The following is a 19495-nucleotide window of genomic DNA, read 5'->3' as shown; positions in this document are numbered from 1 at the left end:
TTGTGTGTGAAAATTTAATTAATGTGTGAAAATTTATTATACATCTAATATAACTCCTAACTTACATAAAAATATATTTATTAGTTTTATAATTTTAATTTTGATCTCGTTAAACTAGCATAATATAGAATATTAAATATATATTAAACAAGATGTTTAACTCATAATTTGAAAAAAATTGAGGTGGTCATTCGGCAACAAATAATCCAGAGCGATTCTCGCGTATTCGTTTGGAGCACCATACTAAAATATTCGCGTCTATGTGTCCCGACGAGATCCTCGATCATTTCGATGATTATGGAACCAGAGAATACTTCACAACATTAATGCTTGGCGATGTTTCAGGTAGAATCATCGAATCATTTATTTGATATTTATATGCAAATTATATATAAATTTTTTGTGAGTAACATCACGTATATAATTTTAATTACAATTCTTGCAGGTTTTACGGATCTCACAGAGAAGTATACGAAAACTGGTGTAGGCGGTCCGTCAAAGTTGACGGAAACTTTAAACAGTTACATCGGTGCAATGGTGCAGGAAATTCTCTCGCATAACGGCGATGTTCTGAAATTTTCTGGCGACGCGTTCATAGTAATGTGGAAACTCCAAGATGGAATGATTATGCGTGATATCGCGGTAGAAGCAATGCAGACAGCATGTGAAATACAGAAACACTTCGGAACTTACAACACTGATGTCGATGTAACGCTTAGAGGTTGGAAACACATTATTTATGAGCTACTAAAAAGCTAAAATTTAAAATTCTTGAAACTCGATGTTAAAATCACAAATTAAATTTTGCTATGAAATGTCATACAATTTTCAGACTCATATCTTTAAAAAAATTATAATAGATAACATTTTAAAGACTTAAGAATTTGGGAAAATTAATTTAATTATATTTTCTATAGTGAAGCTTGCCATTGCTTCTGGAAAAACGTACTTTACATCTATTGGTGATCCAAAGACGATGTCTCATTATGTCATCACCGGCAAGCCTGTCTGGGACGTAAAATTTGCTGAGACACTTTGTCGGTATTATCGCTTAAGCTTCTATAATTTTACACATAGTAGAAGTAGATGAAAATTATTCATTTATTTGTATATCATTCTTACGTCTATTCTTAAATTTATATGCGGCAAAAAACACCGAGGGTTAATAAAAAACACACTATTTTTCTAATGTATCTATCACACTTCATTATTTTTATGGAAATCAACACAAAATTGATATTTCTATTTAGGGGTGGCGATATCCTGGTGGCACCCAGTAGCTGGCAGTATGCAAATCCCAATGAATACGTTCACGAAAAATTAGCAGACGGCATACACACCTTAATCATAGCCTACTCTGCAATGTGGTACCACGGCAAGACTCATGACATTCACAATAATGTTGAATCCGGTACATTATTTCATATTATATGGCGAAAAGTTTAATTTTGTCAAAAATATAAGTAATTATAAAAATGGAGAGTTAATTTTGTTTTGAGTAATAATTAATTGATTGCAACAATTAGATGATGAGGGATATATCGAACAGGCGCGCAAAGGCTTCCTCGATTTAACATCTTACGATGCTGATGCACTGGACACGAATCTGATGAACGATGATCGAAAATATCACAATTTTAAGCAAGTCGATTATAGTCGTAAGTCATAGCAAATCTACAATCGATGTAATATCATTCATTTTTACACCGTTTTGAGCAACAGTTAAAATTTTACGATCATGCAGTAAGACCAAAGGTCATCAAGGTGGCTAAAGCGCAACTCAAAGATTCATTGAGAAGTTACATGCTCAGACCAGTCATACGATCCGTGGAAATGAACGAGCCGTTGGAACACCTTACAGAGATGAGACAAGTGGTCATACTCTTTATCAACGTTATTACGAAGAACATAAGCAAACACGGATTAATCTCGCTTGTGAACGCAGCTTATAAATTGGTTTGCGGGTAAATACAATTTCAGAATTATATTTCTATCTGACTTGCTTTAATTATTACAACTATCAATAATGATATATATTTGTAAAAATATGACAAACTGCAACAATTTTATATTATGTCATTATTCAACTCTTCGGACAAAAATTAATTTATAAAAAAATCACGAAATTATTTCGAAGACATACATAATTATTAACACTTTCGCGACCGTTATATATTCGGTTCTGCTTGGAGCCGCTCTATTATGTTGAACTGATGTAAATAATGTATACGCATGCGTGTAATATGAAATGTCGGATCTCCTGACTTTATCAAAATATGAACGTAAAAATACGTGAACGCGAAAGTGTTAATATTTTTTCTCATCAAGAATAGTTAATGAAATGCATGGATGTGTGAACAAGACGTCTCTCTTCGATAAAGACCTGATCTTTCTCTGCATATTCGGACTGCGAGGCGACAAGCACGAGCTAGAATCGCAAATCGGATTGAGATGCGCCTGCAGAGTACGACAGTATCTTTTGGCGATGAAAAATGTCACATCTGTGACTATCGCTGTTACTACTGGAATGACGTATTGCGGTGTAGTCGGTCATATCTTACGAAGGGAGTACACCGTGATAGGAATGTCGGTGAACAAAGCAGCGCGTTTGATGATCGCGTATAATAATAAAGTAAGTGAATTCCACACGAAAATAACAAGATAATATTATTTGCTTTTTGTTGTATTACGTATTACATTAAACAGATAAAAATTTGAATATCTTGTCATTAATATCTAATTAAAATTAGAAAGATCACAATTTAATGAACTATCAATTTTTTTATTTCTGGCAGAACATTTTAAATTAAATAACATTTTATTAAATTAACAAATTAATAAAAATGACAAACGCTCTCAGCTTTTCTCTTTACAATGCGATATTTATTCTTAAGGTGATATGCGATCGCGAGAGTTTCTTACGTTCTCGTCTCGAGTCGAAGCACTTTATATTACAAGAACCAAAACATCTGAAAGGTATCACAAACGTTGGTCCCATTTACGAGTTTCAAGAACAGCCGAGGTAATATTTTGAAAATTATCATTTATCTTCGCAAAATGCATTGCTTATTGATACGAATTTAACGTGTGCAGTATTAGCGCGCCTGGATTAATTTTGAGCAAGTATCCTTTGCTCGGGCGAGAAGCGGAAATCGAAATTTTCCGACAGATATTGACGAATTTGACAATGCATTCCACCATGAATAAAGAAGAACAACAATTAAAACCAGTTGAATATAATACGCTAATTATAAAGTAAGTAACCAAATCCTTCACTTACTAATTCTTAATAGCAATTGTTAATTTAAAAAATTTTTTAATTTATATTTCTTTTACAGAGGCAAACCGAGAATCGGCAAGACGAGATTGTTGGACGAAATCGCACACAATATTCCTAAAAGTGTACAGTGTAATTATATCTCCTTGGTTATGAATGACGCTAAGGTTGACGAACTCTCTTTACTCTTATTTAATTTTAATCGATGATTTTGAAAAAAAACATAATCGAGGAAACGATTCTTTTTTAATCTAATTAAAAATTCACAGTTGTTTATGAATATTATATATTTTCTAACCCAGAATTCGAAAATTAGAATCAATACAGATGGCAACCAATGCTTCTTTTCTTAACACAGATTTCTTATAATTTGATTCATCTGATCTTCTCCATGTCGTTAAACTTCAACGCCGCCGCTACCTCGGAGGAGCGCCAGAACAAATTAGTATCGCAACTGGGTCACATACGCCAGCCCAAGTTCCTCTGCGCCCTCAATCAACTTTTCAATGTTCGTTTTACGATAAGCGAGTCGTACAAAGCACTGTCCGAGGAGCAAAAGCGCAAAATACTGCGCAAATTTCTGATCAAACTAGTGAGAAGCTGCTTCAGCAAGCTGTGGGTTGTAATTATCGACGATGTCCAATACAGTGATGATGATTCTATGCTGCTGTTTAACACAATAGCCCAACAGAACACTATTTTTTTTATCCTCAGTGTCGGATGTAAGCTCAATGGCGAGTACGAGATAAAGCCCGCCATTTTGGAAAAAGCACGAGTATGAATATTGATTAAAATAGAGTTAAATAAATACTTATAGTTGTTGTTAAGATCGGTTAATCAATTAATAATTAAAGTAATTTTTTTATTTAAAATTGTTGTACCACTTGTACACTTTCCCTTTTGATAGCGTCTCTTACCCGAACTATGCACGCAGTCTACACAAAATTTCGACAGTTTTAACATTTTTGTTTGCAAGAAATAATATATATATATATATATATATATATATACCGGGTGTTTCAGACCACTCGTCCCACCCTTTTAAAACGTAGGGATGTGCTTGTACAAAAAAATGGCTCAGACAAAATTTGCATGATTTCGAGGGATCTATCTAAGGGTGACCTTGACTTTGACCTCGCAGTTGATTTTCAAGGTCATTTGAAGATCAGAGTAATTTTTTTAAATGGAAACCCCAATTTTTGATTCTAAAATCTAATAGCTGGTGTAAAGAGCTTTTCAAAACACTAGAATGAAGTTATTTTTCATTAAGTACTTTACGAGTTATGAGGCTTGTAAATTACAGTATTTTGACATAAAATACAAAATATCTTGTAAAATATTCAATTTTTGGGAATTTTACCTTAATACTTTTATGCATAAAATAATAAGACGAATCAATTGGTATAAAGAAAACAGATTGGTTTTAAAAAAAAGTATGCAGTTGCATGTTGTGAACTACATATTTTTTCTTGAAAGCAACTATGTGTTTTCTTTATATCAATTGATTCGTCTTATTATTTTATGCATAAAAGTATTAAGGTAAGATTCCCAAAAATTGAATGTTTTACAAGATATTTTGTATTTTATGTCAAAATACTGTAATTTACAAGCCTCATAACTCGAAAAGTACTTAATGAAAAATAACTTCATTATAGTGTTTTGAAAAGCTCTTGACACCAGCTATTAGATTTTGAAATCAAAAATTGGGGTTTCCATTTAAAAAAATTACTCTGACCTTCAAATGACCTTGAAAATCAACTGCGAGGTCAAAGTCAAGGTCACCCTCAGATAGATCCCTCGAAATCATGCAAATTTCGTCTGAGCCATTTTTTTGTACAAGCACATCCCTACGTTTTAAAAGGGTGGGACGGGTGGTCTGAAACACTCGGTATATATAACGCGTTGCGCAGCAACACTTGATACTAATTGTTGTTCGAACATTGTTACAACTACTACAAAAATAATTACTGCGAGATTATGACTATGCAGGGCAAAAGTATACTCTTATCTTTTACTTACAAAGTGTAAACACACCTGCATTAATTTGTATTTACACAAAAAAATCTCATTTATATTTGTACCGCCCTTAGATTATCGAATTGGGTCATATAGACAAGTGGTATCACGCAGCACTCGCATGTCAGGTTCTTAATGTGTACGGAATTCCTCCTGAACTCGAAAAGTTAGTTTAAATATATTAATAAATAGCAAAGAAGATTTATTTGTATCTATGATTGTGTATGCCTATTTATTTTTTTCAGATTGATCCAAGAAAGAAGTTTTGGCAACCCAGGATGGATAGAAAGTTATCTGATAAGCCTCACACAATCTGGTGGCATTGTAACAGTATATATTCGCAAAATGGAAGCTGAGGAAATGGGTTATGTGCTTCCTCCCATTATTATGCTTAAGAGGTCTATTTTTATTTTTAAATTTTAACTTGTTCGATAACTATTTTACAAAAAATTGGGAACATTTTTTAAACGCTCAAAGTTGAGCAATTTTCAAACTGTTATAACTCGGCAAAAATTATCGCAGACTAAAAATTAAAAAAGCGTTGTAAACCTTACACTTTTACGTGCTTTTAAACAGCTTTTTGAACATTTTTTTATCTTTACACTTCTAATCTTGAAAAAAAACATTTTGTTTTTATTAATTACATACTTTCAACACTCTGCAACCCAATAAAAAGTTTTTCTTGCAAAAGTAATAATAATATATAATTGTGTAACAATAAGTGTCAAGAACAACAATATTTTATCTACAAAATGCGTTTCTTTTAATGTTGCTACAATTATTTTGCCCACATGAAAGTACAAACTTTAAGCTTTAAAATGCTTATTTAATTTTTTTCTGCGATAATTTTTCACCGAGTTCAGCGGTTTGAAAATTGCTCAATTTTGAATATCTGAAAAATGTTTCCTATTTTGTGTTGAGTAGTGTATTCTCTTCAATATAGAGTAAATATCTCTTTAATATAAGACATAAAATTAAAATATAAAATAGAAATTTTTTATTATAGTATAAAGTAAAATTATATAAAAAGTAAAATTTATTAAATATTTATTAATATTGACTCAAAACATTTTTAAAAATTCTTTAAAAAATTGGAAATTGGGTGAATTTGGCCGGATGGTTGCGTTTTTAAAATCTAACAAGGAAAGGGACCCAAGTGTCCCCCTCCGATTTTGACAAGCTTTAAATATGTTGTAAAGTAGTTCAAAATAAGAGACACGTATTTTTTTTATGTGCTTTCTCGCACGTTTAGGGTTGAAACAACCCCCTACAAGCTAAAACGGTTTTTTTGATTTTGACTGAATATCGTCAAAACTGTAAGAGGTATCAAAAAATGTTTCCAATAAAAGTTGCATGGTCTTTTATGAGCTTTATAACCGCGTAAGTCGATTTTTAAAAATATTTATATTTTTTAATTTACCCCCACTCCTTCTTATTATTTTTTCGAATTTCAAAATTTTTGTAATGACAAAAGTTGTAGCATTTTTTACGCTGAATTCAACCATATATGATTTTATTATGTTTCGAAATCGCATCTTTCAGAAATGAGCTGTCAATGTCGCACTATATGCGTCGCGCTGCGATATATGCATATATATGCATAACGCATCGTTTGTGCCGCTTGTGTAATCGATGTTTTGTCGTGCATGTGTAATTGATAAGACGAATAAAATTAGAAATAAAGAGTAGCATGTTATGAAATATTCGGAAAAATGTTTTAATCAAAGAACAAAGTTCACTAAAGTTGTTGTCAAGGCATCCTCTCTATTTTACACTTTTATTGTCGCATTTCGAGTGTATTTATAGCACAGCGCGTTGGCATATCCCGTCAGTGCATAGTACGTTTTCTGATCAAAGAACAAAGTTTACTACAGTTGTTGCCAAGGCATCCCCTCTATTTTACACTTTTATAGTCGCATTTCGAGTGCATTTATAGCGCAGCGCGTTGTCATATCCCGTCAGTGCATATTACGCTTTAAAGTTGTGCGCTTGTTAGTGATTACGAAAAAACAATATATAAAACAGCATCAAAAAAAGAACAGCAAATTCACTATAAAGTAAGTATTATTTTTTTGTACACAAATAAGGAGAAATATTTAATTGTTATATTTTTCAGAATGGTTCAATTAAATCCATTTAACGTAATAATGTTAGTATACGTAACTTTTTCGGCCCTTAATCTATCAACAAGTCCGATAACATCTGAAGAACGAGAAATGGCACATAAAATAGAATCTATGCTGAAAGAAATGCGCGATGAGAGATACGAAATGGAAGTAGAAGAATCTTTAGATTATGAAAACGATAACGATATTCCAACAGCAGAGCAATTCGAACTAGGAGATGAAGAGGAAGAAGGTGAGCTATTGGACGCAAATCCTAAAGTTATATGTACTACAGATGAACGTATTCCGTATGAATATAAAAAAAATGCAGTCGCATTTTGGAAAAGCAGTGCAACAAGGCCAAGAACATTAGAAGGAGTAAAACAAAGATTTCGGAAAGTATATTCATTACGTCAATTACGACAATGGGAAATTCAAGTGAATCAAGGTGGCAGTAGATTCGAAAAATTAAAACAAATTTCGGAATATACATTAAATAGACATACTCCGACATACTCCTACATACTCCTTCTAATGTTCTTGGCCTTGTTGCACTGCTTTTCCAAAATGCGACTGCATTTTTTTTATATTCATACGGAATACGTTCATCTGTAGTACATATAACTTTAGGATTTGCGTCCAATAGCTCACCTTCTTCCTCTTCATCTCCTAGTTCGAATTGCTCTGCTGTTGGAATATCGTTATCGTTTTCATAATCTAAAGATTCTTCTACTTCCATTTCCTATCTCTCATCGCGCATTTCTTTCAGCATAGATTCTATTTTATGTGCCATTTCTCGTTCTTCAGATGTTATCGGACTTGTTGATAGATTAAGGGCCGAAAAAGTTACGTATACTAACATTATTACGTTAAATGGATTTAATTGAACCATTCTGAAAAATATAACAATTAAATATTTCTCCTTATTTGTGTACAAAAAAATAATACTTACTTTATAGTGAATTTGCTGTTCTTTTTTTGATGCTGTTTTATATATTGTTTTTTCGTAATCACTAACAAGCGCACAACTTTAAAGCGTAATATGCACTGACGGGATATGACAACGCGCTGCGCTATAAATGCACTCGAAATGCGACTATAAAAGTGTAAAATAGAGGGGATGCCTTGGCAACAACTGTAGTAAACTTTGTTCTTTGATCAGAAAACGTACTATGCACTGACGGGATATGCCAACGCGCTGCGCTATAAATACACTCGAAATGCGACAATAAAAGTGTAAAATAGAGAGGATGCCTTGACAACAACTTTAGTGAACTTTGTTCTTTGATTAAAACATTTTTCCGAATATTTCATAACATGCTACTCTTTATTTCTAATTTTATTCGTCTTATCAATTACACATGCACGACAAAACATCGATTACACAAGCGGCACAAACGATGCGTTATGCATATATATGCATATATCGCAGCGCGACGCATATAGTGCGACATTGACAGCTCATTTCTGAAAGATGCGATTTCGAAACATAATAAAATCATATATGGTTGAATTCAGCGTAAAAAATGCTACAACTTTTGTCATTACAAAAATTTTGAAATTCAAAAAAATAATAAGAAGGAGTGGGGGTAAATTAAAAAATATAAATATTTTTAAAAATCGACTTACGCGGTTATAAAGCTCATAAAAGACCATGCAACTTTTATTGGAAACATTTTTTGATACCTCTTACAGTTTTGACGATATTCAGTCAAAATCAAAAAAACCGTTTTAGCTTGTAGGGGGTTGTTTCAACCCTAAACGTGCGAGAAAGCACATAAAAAAAAATACGTGTCTCTTATTTTGAACTACTTTACAACATATTTAAAGCTTGTCAAAATCGGAGGGGAACACTTGGGTCTCTTTCCTTGTAAGTCGCAGTATCTCAGAAGAAGTTGGTCAATTATTGCGTTTACGGAGTCTGTGAAGGATTCTGCAAGGAACTTTGGTTCAAGAGAAAGAGTAGGGGGATAAACCTCATCGAGGTCTAGATCATTGGTTCCTAGGATGTTAATGTTAGGATAAGGATTAGGAAGGTAAATAATTTCCTCTATAGGTTGTATAGAAAGGGAAGTGGACGGAAATCGGGATGTTTTTAAAAGAAATTTGCAGTGACTTATGTTTGTCATTTTGTTCTGATAATTATGAGAATTACAATCTACGAGCACTACAAGCCTTCTTTGATGCTTCAGATGCTCGCCGCTCAGATCGTACGATGCGTTCCTCGTCCCGTATATCAGCAAACTTTCTCGCTTCGGGTCGAATTTTCACTCCCATCAATGTTAACATCCCCAAAAGTGGGTGGAAGCCTTTATTGAAAATACAAGTTGCCAAATATGTTGCAACTTCGATGGTTTTAAACGTTTCTAGGGGTTGTCCTTCCAAAACAGGTACTTCCAACGGCCGTTTTAAACCAACACATACACAATACACACTAGAGAACACTATACAAAGAAAACTATATCAAAAAATTATTCTAAGGAAGGATATCCATTCGATGCAGCTTGTATCTAAGCGCGATTTTTTATCTGAATGGCGCAACCTACAAGTCTGTATCTCCGTTATCTTTACACATTTCGACAAAACCTTATAAGAACTTATTTTTGAGACCCTAAACATTAAAAAAATGAAAAAAATTTGATTTTTTTGAAGTCACACAGTAGAATACTTTCTTAATTGGAATTTGGTTAGAAATTTGATGAACGTAAGACGCTGACATTTGGAAAGAGTCTATGTATTCTATTGATGTTTGTGAATTCGGTGGGGTGGTTTCTTAGTCTTCTATGTGGTTGACAAATTTATTGCTGTCCACACGTTCGAGGGTGTTTGATAAATATACATAACGCAACGTGAGATACCTGATCTGACAAACACTTGACTGGTATCGAATTTTCTGACCGAAATTATTTATGCCTGTGCAAGAGAAACTTTTTTGTCCGGGCCTACGGTTGGCACATAATTTGTTTCATCTTAAGATTCAAAACTGTCAGAAGTCCATGCTGCAGTAATTAAATTTTTTATTTATGATATCAGTTTTGTCAACGATTCAAATGATTTCGAGTGTGTTTCCTGTACGCTAAATAATAATTTTGACTTTTTTATAAGATGCGGCGTGAAAAAAATTAGTTTTGAGAAGTTTCGCTAAGCTGTATCGATATTGTTTAAATAATTTGAAATTTATTACTTCCTGTGTTTGTCACCCTGATAGAAATATTTTTCTGAAAATATAACGAAATTTTGCTGAAATGTATTTGAAAATGTCTCTCAATTGACCCCATTAATTAATTTTATAAATATTTCAGCAATTTTTCATTAAAAAGTAACAGTTTTTAGTTTAATTCAGTAAATTTCACAATAATAATTATTTCAAAACTCTTTTATTACTTTTCAGCAATATATTTTAACTTTCCTTATATTTCATAGTATTACATTAAATTTTTATACGGAAAATTATGATTCATTTTGAAATATATTCAGTAATTTTTTAAAAACTTTTATTTTACTTTTCATTGATTTCATAGTACTTTCAGCAAAATATTTCCATCAGGGCAGATACGGTTTCGTTTCTAATGAAATGTAGACTCACGTGAAAGAAAAAAATCGCGGAGTCCTATCAGGACGTAACAGTATGAAATTGTTAAAAATGCACAATAATCAATAATTGTTCAGGTTTGCCTTTGAGGACATTACTGTGAATAATGAGAATAATGAAGAAGAACGCACAGACAAATGGAAGATGTATAGAACAAGTTATCGAGTAAGTCTTTTATTTATTTTTTCATTATGTCCTATGTGATGAATGTATAATACAAAACTTATTTTAACTCTAGAATAATCTAGTAGCTTCATTGCATTTACAAAGCATCATTCATAAATCAAAAATGCCATTTGATGCTGAAGAAAGGATACTCGTTTGCAAATTTACAGAAGGTTTCGCACCAGAAGAAGAAAGTACTGAAATAACAATGGACGGTAAAAGATTTTAATTTCTTTCGTGTACTGACTTTCGTGTATTGTTTAATTTATCAGTTATTATTTTATTAATTATTCATTATTTTGTATTATACATTTGTTTTATTATTGTATTATACAGTTATTATTTTATTGATTATTCATCATTTTATACTATACATTTGTTATTATTGTATTATACAGTTATTATTTTATTGATTATTCATCATTCTGTATTATACATTTTTATAATAGGGTAAAGTGCCCGAATTTCTATAGGTTGCTTAATTCCGGGTAGGTGCTTTTTTTGGCTTCTAAGTGCTGCACTCTGCAACTGACTTGTAACTAGTGAGGAAGGGTAGAAGACTAGCAGCCCTCGTGAGCCGAGTCACGCTATCGCGTACATTCATTATGATGCTATCGATTTTATGATTTAGACCAGCGCTCGGAATTAGTTGCACATTTCGGGCCGATTCCCGAGACGACGCCTTCTGTTCCCCCACTACCGCTCGACCGCTAGCGGTCGAGCCGCCGATAGCTCTGGCGCAGGAGCGTTTTATATAAGAAATAGGCTGGGTTGTTGAGGCACCTCTCAGAAAATAGTAATATTTTCTTTGCTACATAAATAATGTTTATTTTCATTAATAATTAAATATATATATATATTATGTATTAATAAAAATAAACATTATTTATGTAGTGAAGAAAATGTTACAATTTCCCGAAAGATGCCTAAACAATCCAGCCTATTTCTAATATAAAACGCTCCTGAGCCAGAGCTATCGGCGGCTCGGCCGCCAGCGGCCGAGCGGTAGTGGGGGAACAGGAGGCGTTGTCTCGGAAATCGGCCCGAAATGTGCAACTAATTCCGAGCGCTGATTTAGACAAAGAGAAACATTCTTTGGAATGTCCTGCGCAAATTCACTACTTAGTCAAAATAAGAGATATTTTAATAATCTTTATGTCAGAAAATAATTTAAAGTACACTATTTTTATGTGTTATTTCAACAATACCCTACTGCCATTTAGAGTTAGATTATGTTAGCTAACTAGCAGATAGATGTTTCTTCTTAATTCTGGGTAGTAGGAGGTTGCTCGATGTCAAAGTTTTAATTACGTTAATTCTTTTATTGTAATTCTTTTATTTAAATTTTAAATGTTTCTGTTATTTAAATTTGCCGTCTTTTTTAAAACTGATGACTTTCTATTTCATTTTATATTCAAAACATATGTTTTAATTTTTCTCTAATTTTTCAAGCTTGTAATTTAATTTTTCGGCAATAATTTTTTTCTTTTCTTAAGCAGAATTAATTGTGTTAAAAATTTATTTAATTTCCTATTCATTATCTATACTGATAGTCTACTCGTAATTAGAAATCCACCATACCCAGAATTAGGAACCCCTTTTACTCGAGACAGTGATGCGATATTTCCCACAGCGGTCCCGGCTCCGCTGCCTCACACAACCTTACAGAAGCGCTACGTCACGTATCCGTGTGAGCTCGGCCGTTCAACCAATGGAAGAGAGCGAACGCTCCCTTCCACCGAGCCGACACAACAGACGATAAATGCATGCTACTTGCATGCTTAAAGGCAAGCGTTTCTGATTCAGAAAAGAAATTCTGAGGCGAGTGGCTGGAATATTAGAGATCACCTGTTCGAAACCTGCTTCGTGCAACTTTTTTTTCTTTTTTCCACATTTGTTTCTAACATAGTAAATTATTAGATAATATTTTTTTGCCCAAAAAAATAATATTTTCTATTTATTATTAATATTCGCATATATTAAACTAACAATTTTAGAAATAATACAGATCTGCTATTGTTAATAGAAAAATGAAGTTATTTTACAATGTTGCAACAAAGTGCTAATTTAACATATGCGAATATTTTTAATAAAGATAAAATAATTTTTTTTAGCCAAAAACATTATCTAATAATTTACTTAAAATAAATATCGAAAAAGGAAAAAAAGTTACAAAATCACAGTTTTCAAACACATGATTTTTAATATTCTTGCCATTCGCCTTACTCGTTTAGCCATGCTTGTTATTTTACATTGGCAGAATGCGCGAGGTTGAACGAAGGACAGCCTTAGTCAGTCCACACACGACCTTCTTTCTTAGTACAAATATATATCACTCTATCACTGCGCACTCTTAGTTATCTAATTCTTAATTCTATATCCTATCTCTAATTATTTAACATTACTTGGTAATATTCTATATAACACTCTAACATTAGATGAGACATCGACAACGGTCTTAACATAAGTAAGTAAATGTGGCGCAGCTACGCTGTATATATAAAACTAAAAACAAAAGAAAAACTCTTAATAGTATAAGAGAGAGAAGAGGGAAACCACACGTCATCTCTCTCTCTCTTCTAAAGGCCAGAAGATGTCTTCACTCTAACACTCCCTCCTCTTCTGGTCTTGGCTCCTCGATTTCTAGCTCAAGGGAGTCTGAAACAAATAACACAAATTCTACGACTCTGAATTTAATGTAACTCATAATATATTTAATAATTTTTCTCTGAAATAAGTATGTAATGGGGCCGGTAGAGGTTTTGTCAGAATATCAGCTGGATTCTCATTTGTATTAATCCACCTTACCCTAACTTGATTGCTCAACACACAGCTCTTTATATAATCTCCATGTGTTTCTGCTATATGTCTTTTATTTCCTGTTAATTCTCTTTCTTCGAGTTTTCTCTGAATCTCTGAGAGTTCGTCATCAAAATTTTTTAACCTGTGTGATCCATCCATTTGAGTGCTTGCTCCAGCTGATTTGTTATCGCACCAGATTGTCACTGGGTAAAAGGTTTTCCCAGTAATGTCTCTTATGGCTTTGTCCAAGGATACTATTTCTTGACAAGCTTCACTCATGGCGAGATATTCCGCCTGACAGGTAGACAGACTTATGTGGGACTGTTTGTAACTTCTCCATGATACAGCATTTCCATAGAGTTTTATTATGTATCCTCCTGTTGATGTTGAATCCTCACAATCCTTGAAGCTTGCATCTGCGTAAGCTTCTAATTGTTCTTCTTTTGCTCTGAACGTTAGTCCCATCTCTGTGGTTCCTCTTAAATAGCGAAAGATCCTTTTTACGTCTTTCCAATCACTTTCCTTGGGATCCTTTTGTCTTCGGGATAAATAATTTACTGCAAAAGCTATGTCTGGTCTCGTAGCTCTGGCTAAGTAAAGCAGGCATCCAATAGCTTCTCGGTAAGGTGCTTTACTAGGAGTTGTAGTCTCTTTCAGTCTTTCTGGATTTTTATTTTCTTTATTTTTCATCTGTCGTGTCACCATTGGTGTATTCTGTGCTTTGCTCTCTTTCATTTGAAACCTTTCTAGTATATTTTCTGTAAACTCCGATTGACTCAGTGTCATAACTCTTGTTTCTCTATTTCTCTTGATTTTCATTCCTAGGTATAATTTAGGTTCTCCTAGATCTTTCATTCGGAATGTGTTACATAAACTAGTCTTGATTTGTTTCATTTTCTCTGTGTTATTACTTGCTAGTATGATGTCGTCAACATACAATACTAGCAATACAACTTCTCCATTTTTCCTCCAAGTGAATAGACATGGATCATTTATATCTTTCTCTAGTCCCAGTTTCAAAGCCTCCTCTGTAAACCTCTGATTCCATTTCTTTGGACTGATCTTTAATCCATACAACGTTTTCTTTAGTCTGCACACTTTATTTCTTTTGGTACTATCATTGACTTCGATTCCTTCTGGAATTTCCATAAATATGTTGTCATCCAACATACCATTGAGAAATGCAGTTTTCACATCCAGTTGTATTGCTTCCAAGTCATATTTATTTATAATGGCCAGTGCTGATCTAATAACTGACAGGCGCGAAACTGGTGCATAGGTTTCACATATCTCGTACTCATTTTTGTCTTTGAAACCTCTAATTACAAGTCTGGCTTTAAATTTTTCTTGACCATTTTCTTCATTTTTCTTCTTGAACACCCACTTGGAATCAATGATGTTTATTTTCTTACAATTAGCAGATTTTGTTGGTCTATTTACAATTTCCCAAACTTTATTTTCTGTCATTGAATTTAGCTCTTCTCTTATCGCTCTTATCCATTGTTCTCTGTTTGGCGATTCCATCGCTTCTCTGTAATTTGTTGGGTCTCTGTTGACACTGGCTAAATTTGCATGTACTATTTCATCTTCAGTCCGCTTATCAATTTCCTCTGTCTCAATACTCTGAATTCTGTAAACAAAATCTGGATCTCTCTGAGGATTGCCTTTTGTTTTCCTATCTGGCAATTTTCTAGTTTTCGATTCCTTTTCTTGGTTGGCTTTCCTCTTTAGGGGTCTGCCTCTTCTTTTTGTCGTGTATTCTAGTTCATCTATTTGTTTTGTTTCTGAATCAACTGAGTGATCCTCTCGTCTCTCTGTTATTTTATCTTGTTCCTCCGCAATTTCCTCTCTAGATTCTTCAATTTCTATTTCAGTTGATTCAGCTATTTTAGCCACATTCTTGTAGACTAATTTTTCGTTGCACTTTACATGCCTAGAATTTAAGAATCTTTGTGTCTGTGGATGCCACAGCAAGTAACCTGTTGACGTATATCCCACCAGAATAGCTTTTATTGCTCTCTCTGAAAATTTATTTTCTGGGACTGGAATTTTTATGTACGCCTGACATCCAAATCTTCTCAGTTCTTCTACGTGGCTTTTCACCTTGGGATTAATTTTTGACAAAGGTGTTTTGAATTCAATACCTTTATGTGGTGTCCGGTTGTAGATATGTACTGCCGCTTCGGTTGCAAAAATCCACATTGTTGATGGTAGTCCTGAGTCAATCATGAGGGCTCTGATTTTTTTCTGAATTGTTTTATTAAATCTCTCTGCTGTGCCATTCAACTCTGGAGTATATGGTGGTGAAAAATCACCACTGATTCCTTCTTTTTTCATTATTTCTGCAAATTCTCCTCCTGTAAACTCTGTACCGTTGTCTGCTCTGATAAAGCATACTCTTTCATTCTTTTCAGACAGATTTCTTATGTGTGTTAAATATCTTTCTAGACATTGGCCGGATTCACTCTTTTGTTTCACACTGTAAGCTTTTGCATACCTAGTATAATCATCAATGAATACTATGATATATCTGTTCTTTCCCGGGAATGACTCCGGTGAGATCTTGCCCATCGTGTCTACATGTATTGTGTGTAGTGGTCTATCTGATCTACTTCTCTGATTTTTAAAAGGAAGATTCTCCATCTTAGCCAGAACACACGTTTCACAGTCTAATATTTCTCTGTTAAATTTGATCTTTTTCAACTTATCTTCGTACTTTTGCATTTGTCTCATATATTCTAATGACGTGTGTCCCAGCCTCAGGTGCCAAATCATTCCTTCAGATGGTTTGTATTTAGTATTTTCATTATTTTGTTTCTCTGCATTATTTATTAGTTTATTTGTCTCTGTTTCTGGTATAACATTATTTAGATCCAAAATTTTCCTATTTAATTCCTCACTCCAAATTCCAGTCTCTGTTTGATTTTTCTCCTTTGTTTCTATGTTTTCCGTGATTTCCTGTACTTTCTCCCTCCCAACCTCAGGCGGTCTCTGTATGTCTATTGTACTTTCTGAATTCCCTTGGTCCGTCTGAGGTTGTGACAGGAAATCTTCTAGAGAAATTAGATTTGCAGTTACTCTGTACTTATTGCTTTTGTTCTCTGTATCTTCAGAATTATTTACTTCAAAATCTATTATCCAGTTCGGTTTTATGTAATTTCCCGTTATATATTCTTCCCCATTTTCTTTATTAAAGATTTTTATTTCCGTGTTATCTAGATATATACCATAACCCGCTTCTGCAAATTTTCTTAATGACAGTAAGTTATCTGATATTCCTGGTGCTGCTATTACGTTGAATAGAAAAATCGTTTCGTTTGTTATGCTTGATTTTAAATGTAAGTTTCCTTTTCCATCTATTTTTATATTTGCTCTTTTGTTTTTATTTGCACTCCGAATTTCTTCTCCTATTGTTTTGATAAAATTTTTTGAGCAGTAATCCTTTACTTACTATATGTTCTGTTGCTCCTGAGTCAGCTATAAAACTAATCTTTTTGTCAGTTTGTTTTGTTATGTTATGCTTACCTGCAATCTTAGCTGTTGGGTTTTTCGGTTGGTTTTTCTTGTCATAAGGATGGTACCTACTCTGAACTTTATTTCCTCTACCTCTGAATTTACCTCTACCGCTATCTTTGCTTCTGTTTAATGTGTTAATATTTGAGTTATTTTTAATAGGTTCATACCTTTGAACTTTGTTCGGGCAATTGTCGCCCTTATGGTCTGTGATCATATTGCACACATAGCAGAACCACAGACCATAAGTCTTCAATGGACAATCAGATTGCCAGTGGCCTATTTTGTTGCAACGATAGCATTTTATGTCCCCTGTGCTCTGATGTGATGTTCCTGCTCGTGGCTCCGTCCTCTGAATCATATTTGCTCTGGCCTCTGTATTTTGTCTTGTTGCTTCTATCTGTAAGAGACAAGTCTTCATTTGTTCAATGGTCATTTCTGGACCTGTTTGGCCTTTTACAATATATGCCGTTCTCAGCTCCGGGCTGGAGTCAGACACTGCATTGTAGAAGGCAGCTCTTATTTCTTTTTCAGTTAGTTCTATTTCGGAATTGCAAATTTCGTATTCTCTTATGATATTGTCGAATCTATCGAAGAAATCGACCGCTTTTTCTTTTTGTGACTTTTTAATGCTATAGAGTTTTTGTCTTACAGTAACGTGCGTCATGTTTGTCTCTAGTCTCTTAATTTCTTTAATTTTTAGTAATATGTCTTTGGGGTCTTTTAATTCTATGATTTTTTGATGGTATTTAGAGTCGAGTCTATTTATTATAATGTCTCTAATGATATTTTTTTCTTTCATTGTTTTCTCTGAATTGTCATTATTATTATTATTATTTAATACTTCTAATAAATCGTTCGCAGCTAATTCTGAATTTAAGGAATCTAACCAAAGATCTAGATTGCTTTTAGTTGTCAGTTTGTAATCTCTTTTAATATTAAATTTTCTTTGTATATTGCATTCTAAAGTTTTATTTAAATTTGCAAAGGTTTTAGTCATTTCATTTAGTGATTGCATATGAGTAATATTCTTGGTATTATTTGTTTGATTTTGAATTTCTGACCACTCTGTATTATTTGGTTCGATAGCAGTAGAGTGTATAATTTCTGAGATCTCTGTATTTGTTGGTACTTCTCTTACTTTCTCTGAAAGGGTGCGGACGTCGGCTAGACAGGTCTCGGTCACTTTTTTTAGGTCCTTTCCTATTTGTTCTTGTGCTTTTATTGATGTTATGAGGGTCTCCATCCCTTCATACATTTTTTTGCACGTATGTGCCTAGTTTTGTAGTTGCTTCGGTTTGTTGTATCAGTAGTTTTACCATTGTGTTTAGTATGGCCTTGTTTTCATCTTGTGTCTCTGTAATTTCGGTTAATATGATTAGCATGTAGATTATATTCTCATTAATGTTTGGACTTACGAACAGCGTACATGTTATATGTCCTTGGACATATTACCACATACTTATGGATCCATATTCTTGTTCTCTTTCTCCACAATTTTTATTTATTGTGTGCAAATATAAGTTAGGAAATAAATTTACCTTTTGTTGTTTTTGAAGTTTGGTCGTCTTTTTTCCTTCCTTGCCCTTCCATCTCTGAATATATATCTCTGCTTCCTGCCAAACATTACTCTTTGTTATTTTACCTTATTTCGCACACGTGAATATTGCTTTGTACGACAAATCAATATTCTGATCTTTTGTATTTACCGCCTGCACTCATATACTCCCTCCCAAACCGACTAGTCGTACTACGATTTTGCCGTTACTTAATGGGTGGGGGTGATCACTTACATGAGTACAGTCGGTTCACACTGATCTTTTAATTTATTTAAATTCTTTGATAGTTCTTATATTAATAAGATATAATTTCTCTTTATTAAGTTCTCTGTATAATTTCTCTCTTTCTCAAATGATTTCGCGCGTCACGCGCAGGATGCTATATAGTTTATACCACTACACGCCCTGCGTTTTATGGTTCCGGTGCATGTACACTATTAGTCCGTTTACACCGGAGAATGACATA

At 33.5% G+C, this 19495-nt stretch overlaps 1 protein-coding gene across 1 annotated transcript in view; it reads left to right on the top strand.

Annotated features, from left to right (window-relative positions):
• The window catches only part of LOC105668056 (adenylate cyclase type 10-like), a 47876-nt gene that overhangs the window by 709 nt on the left and 27672 nt on the right, over positions 1 to 19495 (top strand). The window contains exons 2-16 of the mRNA XM_067347332.1: positions 184 to 345; positions 446 to 721; positions 918 to 1041; positions 1251 to 1411; positions 1527 to 1658; positions 1745 to 1964; positions 2329 to 2632; positions 2895 to 3022; positions 3094 to 3255; positions 3339 to 3444; positions 3636 to 4052; positions 5368 to 5459; positions 5539 to 5691; positions 11068 to 11155; positions 11229 to 11370. Of these exons, the coding sequence (XP_067203433.1) occupies positions 184 to 345; positions 446 to 721; positions 918 to 1041; positions 1251 to 1411; positions 1527 to 1658; positions 1745 to 1964; positions 2329 to 2632; positions 2895 to 3022; positions 3094 to 3255; positions 3339 to 3444; positions 3636 to 4052; positions 5368 to 5459; positions 5539 to 5691; positions 11068 to 11155; positions 11229 to 11370 (2667 nt within the window). The remainder of the gene's footprint in view (positions 1 to 183; positions 346 to 445; positions 722 to 917; positions 1042 to 1250; positions 1412 to 1526; positions 1659 to 1744; positions 1965 to 2328; positions 2633 to 2894; positions 3023 to 3093; positions 3256 to 3338; positions 3445 to 3635; positions 4053 to 5367; positions 5460 to 5538; positions 5692 to 11067; positions 11156 to 11228; positions 11371 to 19495) is intronic.

The sequence above is a fragment of the Linepithema humile genome, chromosome 1, assembly GCF_040581485.1.
Source record: "Linepithema humile isolate Giens D197 chromosome 1, Lhum_UNIL_v1.0, whole genome shotgun sequence".
In the NCBI taxonomy this organism is placed as follows: Eukaryota; Metazoa; Arthropoda; class Insecta; order Hymenoptera; family Formicidae; genus Linepithema; species Linepithema humile.
Note: the sequence above shows the minus strand (reverse complement) of the source record. Positions and strands in the feature narration are given on the sequence as shown.